General features: G+C 49.1%; 1 protein-coding gene across 1 annotated transcript; it reads right to left on the reverse strand.

The window, feature by feature from the left end:
* Positions 1–3859: 3859 nt before the first annotated feature.
* Positions 3860–5475, reverse strand: LOC115330553. The gene is made up of 2 exons (XM_040211265.1): positions 5356–5475; positions 3860–5152 (listed from the first exon to the last, which is right to left on the reverse strand). Exons 1-2 carry the CDS (start codon positions 5473–5475, stop codon positions 3860–3862), a joined length of 1413 nt encoding a protein of 470 aa, XP_040067199.1.
* Positions 5476–6635: the final 1160 nt, after the last annotated feature.

A 6635-nucleotide genomic window follows, 5' to 3' on the forward strand; every position in this document is an offset into this window, starting at 1 on the left:
TATTCTAACGTGTTTAATATTCTTGCACACAATATGAACCGTTTTTTGCGGAAACACGATAGAAGTTTCATGGTCGAGAACAACCTACTAACATAATGAAATTGAGTTTTCCCGTTTTTCCTATTGCATGCATTAGCTTGTGTCAAGCGATGACTGCCGGTGATGTCGCTCGACCCCAGCAATACAGGCCTCTATCCGCGATTCAGCCTACTAAGAGATCAGTGGTGCCAGTGCCGTTCGACATAAATTGTTTATTTATATCGGTACGCCCATGCCTGCCTGATATCGGGACGAGGCGCAAAACCGTACATCTGGCCAATATTGGAGCCGGTTTTCGGCCCAATTTGCCTTGACACTGGTAATGTAGTGACGTGTTATTTCGGCGACTCGTTTGTGTAATTTATTTGTTTGGTCATTTTATTGGGTCCCGGGTCACTGTGTACACTTAGAAAAAGTGTACTGTGGTATTCACACCTTTACGAGAAGGAATATTGTAGTCTTACATCCTCATAAAAAGGTGTGGTGCATTATCACGCGTTTTAAGAAACGTGTTTAAAAAGTCACTTTTTAAGGGTGTGAGGTTTACATTTTTTATAAGGTCTACTGTTTCACTTATTAGGTGTTAGTTATGGAACACCTTACTTACATGTATAAAGCTGTGAAAATGTTTAATGTGTATGTACCTCTAACTGAAGAAAATCTATGATTACATCGCGTGCCGATGAAACGATCTGTCGATGACACGTCGTTCGATAAACTAATTTGACCGCCAATGAGTGACGACTGCCGGTAGGATTTCGGGGAAATAATTCTGCCGGCTGCCGGGAGGCTCGATCCTATCCAAGAATTACCCCGGTTCTTGCTTCTTCCAACATTTTGAATTGTAAACCAGCTTAGTAGTACCTCTTCGGAAATTACAGAAAAAAAACGATGGCAGCCGCAAAAACTCTGACAGCCCGGCTCACAGTCATGTGGGAGACTAACAGGTGCTTGTCAGTCGCCACCATGCCTTGCAAGCTACCGGTTCCGAAGGACCGGAGCGCGCAGAGAACTTGTTGTTCCACGGTCATGGTAGACGCGATTGTCCGCCGCGTCGAAGTCCGGACGCCGAGCGAAGCTCTTCGCATGCAGAGTAAACGCACAACGGCTTTCAATAGCCGATACTGTCGCCGTAAGTCGTCGCCGGGGAGTTGAAAGTCGCCGAAAGTCGTCGCCGGGGGTGGTCTCGGTAGCGGAAGATAAGCTCGGCCGCAGCGTACGGCGATCTTGGTGGAGGAAGAAAAGGCATCCCGGTGGTCTCGGTGTCGGAAAATAAGCTCGGCCGCAGCGTACGGCACCGGAATGTTGACAAAGTTGAACTTCGCCTCGATCCGAAGCGAAGGTTTCGTGCTGAAACCACGACTCTCGCAAAGTTCTGAAACGCCCCTTTGACCTTAGCGACAACTTCGACAAACAAGGTTTCGAATCACTTTTTGTTTACACAAACTTTGGAGTGATTTGGAGCGTAAACCGGTAGCCTAAGGACAATCGGCAAAGCATTAATTTTAGCTTGGCGTAGGGATGTAGGGACAAACGGGCGCTACGTCATCGGCGAAGCCGTTCAATCAGCGGGCTCCTCGCGCCCCTCACGCGGTGCACGTGCGCCTCGACGAACTTTGCTACATTCTGCCGCTCTCAAAGAAATGAGCGTTCTAATGATTGACACCTCGCTCGTCGCGACGTCAGCGTCGCGAGAATTCAATTAGCGCGTTCCGCAAACTTCGGGCACAAATTTGTGCTCAACGAGTTTAGCGACCAAGGGTCCAGTTCATACGCTTGGCTCGATTGTTTTCAGGCGAATGTTTTTGATCGCACAATTACGTCATTAAGCTGTGCAAACGCAAGACTAAAAGAAATAGCCCCCTTTTATCCTCCCAATATCAAAGCGACAAGGAAGCTTCTGAATCAGTGGAGGTCTGTGCGACTGTACTAGGTCCAGACTAGGACCGTACGCCTCTGCAAAGTCAAGAATTTTCCAACCCGATATCGTTTCATGACCTTTCTGATAGATCTGATGCAGACTTCTTCACTAATTTTTTAAAGTTCTAATGGATCATTTACGTTCTTTCGCAAGTTATAATTTAGATGCGGAGCATCTCTTGCTCGGGTCTATGTCCCGCGGCGTCGTAGTCCGCACTCACACTACGCATGCGCAACACTCCTCCTTCCCTCTCTTCAACAGCTGCGCGTTACTCCAGCACCTCCTACAAGAGAAGGCCATAGCGCTCCGAGCGGGCACGTCGCAATGGCGGAGGAAGGAAGGCCATGGCGCAACTACGTGAGAAAATGCCGCTGTCGACGCGTATTGGCGCATTAATGTTCGTGCGCGTTCATCCGATATTAATACACGTTTTAAAAGCGCAGTCTTGTACAATTTACTATATATAATATAAACGTAATATACAACGCGTTACCAAGGTTGAAAGTACCAAATTTATATTTTGATTATCCCCGCAACCGCTGGACTAAGCGCAGTCCCGCAGCTCCCCACACTTTTTGAATGAACCGGCTGCGAATTTCCGATGCGACATCTTCCCTCGTACGGGCTTTGGTTCTGGTAAATTTACGTTGCGTGCGAGCTGCTGACTTCATGCAAAGGTACGCTGAGACATTTCAGAAGGGAAAGGAACCGAAAAAAAAATCCATTCATTACCGCTGGAAGGGAGCGCACACGAGGAAGAGATGGGTCGACAATGTTAAGCCTCTCGTCCCACACTGCTGGTGCTGCTCTCGCGTGTGTGTGTGTGTGTGTGATTTTGTCCTACCCATCGTTCTTTTTTTGCCGTCACCGGAGTCTCGGGTAGATTTTTTTGTGTGTGTTCGCTTCATACTACGGCATTTACGTGGATTCGCGAAACAAGTCCTGCTACGGTTTGACTGACGTGTGTGGCAACTAGTCAACGATGACACTGGCCGATGACCCCTCTCGATAGAGAGAGACTTCGTGAAGTTCGTGTTAAAATTTTTTTCTCATGGATCGTGTGGGACGTATGGATACGATTGACAGGTGAGAAACAACTTATTTACGGGCTTTCTTGGTCACGTAAGCTGCAAGTAAAGTGCTGCAGTCGATTTTTTTTATTTTTTTTTTAATATCGTGATAGAATGGAGTTTTGTTCTTCGTCATTATCCGTTTGCTATTGCGCCGAAATTTATAATTATGCGTTGTAATATTCTAGTGTTTACTGGAAGGTAAAAAACGAGTGTGTGTGATTATTGAAAGTGCGTTGTTTGTGCATATGTGTTTATTTATACTAATGTTATTTTGTTGCCTTTACCGCGTTTATACTAGAATCTACAGAATAGGATATATTTTGTTTTTAGGCAGCTGGAGCCCATAGGGAGAAGTAAATTAGTTGACTGGAAATAGTAAGTTTAGTACCCCTGCCGCAAGGAAAAGTTTATATATCTTGATTGAATAATACGGGATTTAATCAGCTCGCTGTTTTGAGTGATTATATTAGCTTCGCACGCTGATTTGTCGGCCCCATATTTTCATTCGATCGAAATTACATTACTTTCGCCATGTGGCCGGGGTATGATGCAAGAATTCAGTGACTGCACGCGATAACATCGCTTACATGATCGTAAGTGACATTCCTCTAGCCGTGTCCGCGTTGACTACGTCTACCTGATTTTTCAATGTGACATGTTTTGCTGTGTCAATCACTGCGTGTCTTGCCATTTTGTCGAAGATTGATTGAAAACACGTTTATTGACCTTATATTGCGCGGAGCGCGCTCCAGAGGTCAGTTAGAAGGAGGATAAGGGATTAGGAAGCGAAGGCCAAAGAAGAGGAGAGGAGGAGGAGGGCAACACTTCATGGCTTCAAGGCCTTCGTCAACGAGGGAGGGGGAGGCCGTATCCTCTTGGCTGTAGCCGGAAGGAGCCGGTCCCCCACTGGAGGCGCAGTTGGGTCTTTTATGAAGGTGAGTAGTGCCTCCCAGAGCTCCAAAGCATGCTTGGGGGATATGGTGGTGTCTGGACATGCGCAGGCGTTCAGGGATGCGGGTACTGGGGCGTTTGTGATGAGGTCCAAAGCCTGTTGTCGTGGAATGTTATACAAAGGGCAAGACCACATGAGATGGACCAGGTGTGCCTTAGAATTGCAGTTCTCGCAGATGCCAGAGGCTGTGGAAGGTCCCTCCCCGTCGTTCCCGCGAAACCGCTGTAAGAGATGCGGTGTCAGTAGGGTCCCTGTCTGAATTTGCCGAATCATGACGGCTTCCCTACGAGAAAAATGTTGGGAGGGAATCTTAGGGGTGGATAGCGGGTTAGCGGCCATGGAGAGGTAGGTGGCTCGCTGGGCTTTGGTAGAGCGCAAGTCGTGCCAAGGGTTGGCAATTTCCTGTGAGGGGTTGCCTAGAGATGAGGAAGAGGAGGGTCCCTTGGCCAGCGCGGAGAGGAGGTGTGCGCGCGCTAGTCTGTGGGCTTTCTCATTTCCAGGTATGCCACAGTGGGCAGGGACCCATCGTATGATGAATTGATGGCCGGACGCTCTCAGAGATGAGACGGCCACCTTGAGCTCGTGTAAGGTAGATCCGGTATATTTGGTGTCTGAGCATATGTGGTGTGCCGCTTGCGAGTCAGTATAAATGATGTGCGTGACTGGTGCGTCTTCCCTTGCCGTAAGAAGTGCGTCGCGCGCATAGTCCATGATGGCTTGAAGCTCCGCTTGGGTGGTGAGCGGGGGCGTAGCCGTTGTGCGCAGGTATCGTGCCTGTGCTTCTGTGTTACAATTGTACCGCGCCGTGGCGTAGACAGCGCATTTGTGATCAGCTGGCAGGGATGCATCGACGTAGATCACGTGGGGGCAATCGTCAAGCGAGCGAATGTGCTTTAAGTGCCGTCTCTTGAGAGGGAGGCGCCTGCCGGTGCTCTGTATCCGCTGAGGTAGAGGAGTCCCGTCGGTGAAGACAATGTGTTCCCACGGCGGGGTCTGTTGTGGGAGTTCGGGCAGATCGTGCACGGCGTAGCCTAGTTTTGCAAGGATAGACCGGCCGGCTGGTGTTGTGCGAAGCCGTGCCTCCTGGATGTTGTAGTGCGCGGATACGAGTTTGCTGAGATCATTAAATGATCCCCGCAACTCTTGAGCGCGTCTAGGCGTGTGTACCTGGGAAGGCCAGTAATGAGTCTTCGGGCCTCGTTGATAAGTCTTTCTAGAGCTAGCATCTGAGTCCGATTGACTGGATGATAGGGAAGACCATACAGGAGCCGTGAGACGACAAATGCCTGCACGAATTGCCTCATCTCGCGTTCGCAGACACCACGGGTGCGTGTTGAGATTCGTCGAAGGACGTGTAGGATCTTTTTTACTGATCCAGTCGTTTTCAGGAACCATGTGTTGGCTGTGCAATTTTCGTCCAGGTACATGCCCAGGATGCGAATGGTAGATTTCTTGGTGATGGGTTGGTCTCCGATAGAGAGGTTGTACATCTTCTTCTCGGCTCTCTTGGAGGGAGTACTACGGCCGCCGTGTATGACTAAGTATTCAGTCTTCTCTGGGGATGTGCTGAGGCCAATTTCGGTTGCAAAACTGTAGATAATGTTTAGGGTATTTTGGAGTATGTCTTCCTGCTGGCCGACGGACCCGTCTGTTGCCCAAAGCGTGATGTCATCGGCATATATTGTATGACCTAGTCCAGGCACTGCATCCAGGCGGTGTGGGAGGGTGTGCATCGCCAAGTTGAAGAGAGTCGGTGAGATAACTGATCCCTGCGGTACCCCTACTTTCTTGGCTCGCGTGGTACTAGTGGCTTGGTCTACCTGCACTTGAAAACAGCGACCTTCCAAAAACACGGCAATGAAGTTATATAGTCGTCTTTTTAGGCCGGCAGTTCTGGTTTGGGACATGATTGTGTTGTGCGGGACCCCGTCAAATGCCTTTTTAATGTCAACCCCAACGATAGCTCTCGGTTGTGTAGAGTGCAGGTCGAGGACTGCCTCCTTAAGTTGAAGAAGCGCGTCTTGTGTGGACAACCCCGCTCTGAACCCTATTTGCGTTGGGGCGAGAATGCCATTATTTTCCAAGTACCATGTCAGGCGCGTATTGACCATCCTCTCCATCGTTTTACATAGGCAGGATGTCAGTGATATAGGTCGGAGGTTGGCCAGGTAATGTGGCGGTTTCCCCGGTTTGGGAATTGGTTTCACCAGAGAGAAACGCCATGTGGGTGGAAGCTTTCCTTCTTCCCAGATCCTGTTGATTTCCTCCAACAGAGCTTGTTTGTAGGTATTTGGGAGGTTTCTCAATTGTGTCGTGGTGACTTGATCTGCCCCAGGTGCACTGTGTGTGTTGTTGTCAGTGTTAAGAGCGTGATTAAGCTCAAAAAGGGTGAATGGTTGATTGTAGGATTCAAAGTCCTCCACGGGGTCGTCCCTTTCATAGGTGGTAGCGATGGGTTGAGAAGTGCTGGGAAAGAATTCAGAAGCGGCGCGTTTGGCTAGCTCCTGTGGGGTTATCGCTTCTTTAAGGGCCACCCGTCTGGCCCCATTATAGGTCTTGGTTTGTCCAAGAAGGGACCGTAGTATACTCCAAACTCGGGGTGTAGACGTATTCCCGTTAAAGCCTTCACAAAGGGTCATCCATCTCTCAG

Source organism: Ixodes scapularis, unplaced genomic scaffold (assembly GCF_016920785.2).
Source record: "Ixodes scapularis isolate PalLabHiFi unplaced genomic scaffold, ASM1692078v2 PGA_scaffold4__175_contigs__length_147842914, whole genome shotgun sequence".
Lineage (NCBI taxonomy): Eukaryota > Metazoa > Arthropoda > Arachnida > Ixodida > Ixodidae > Ixodes > Ixodes scapularis.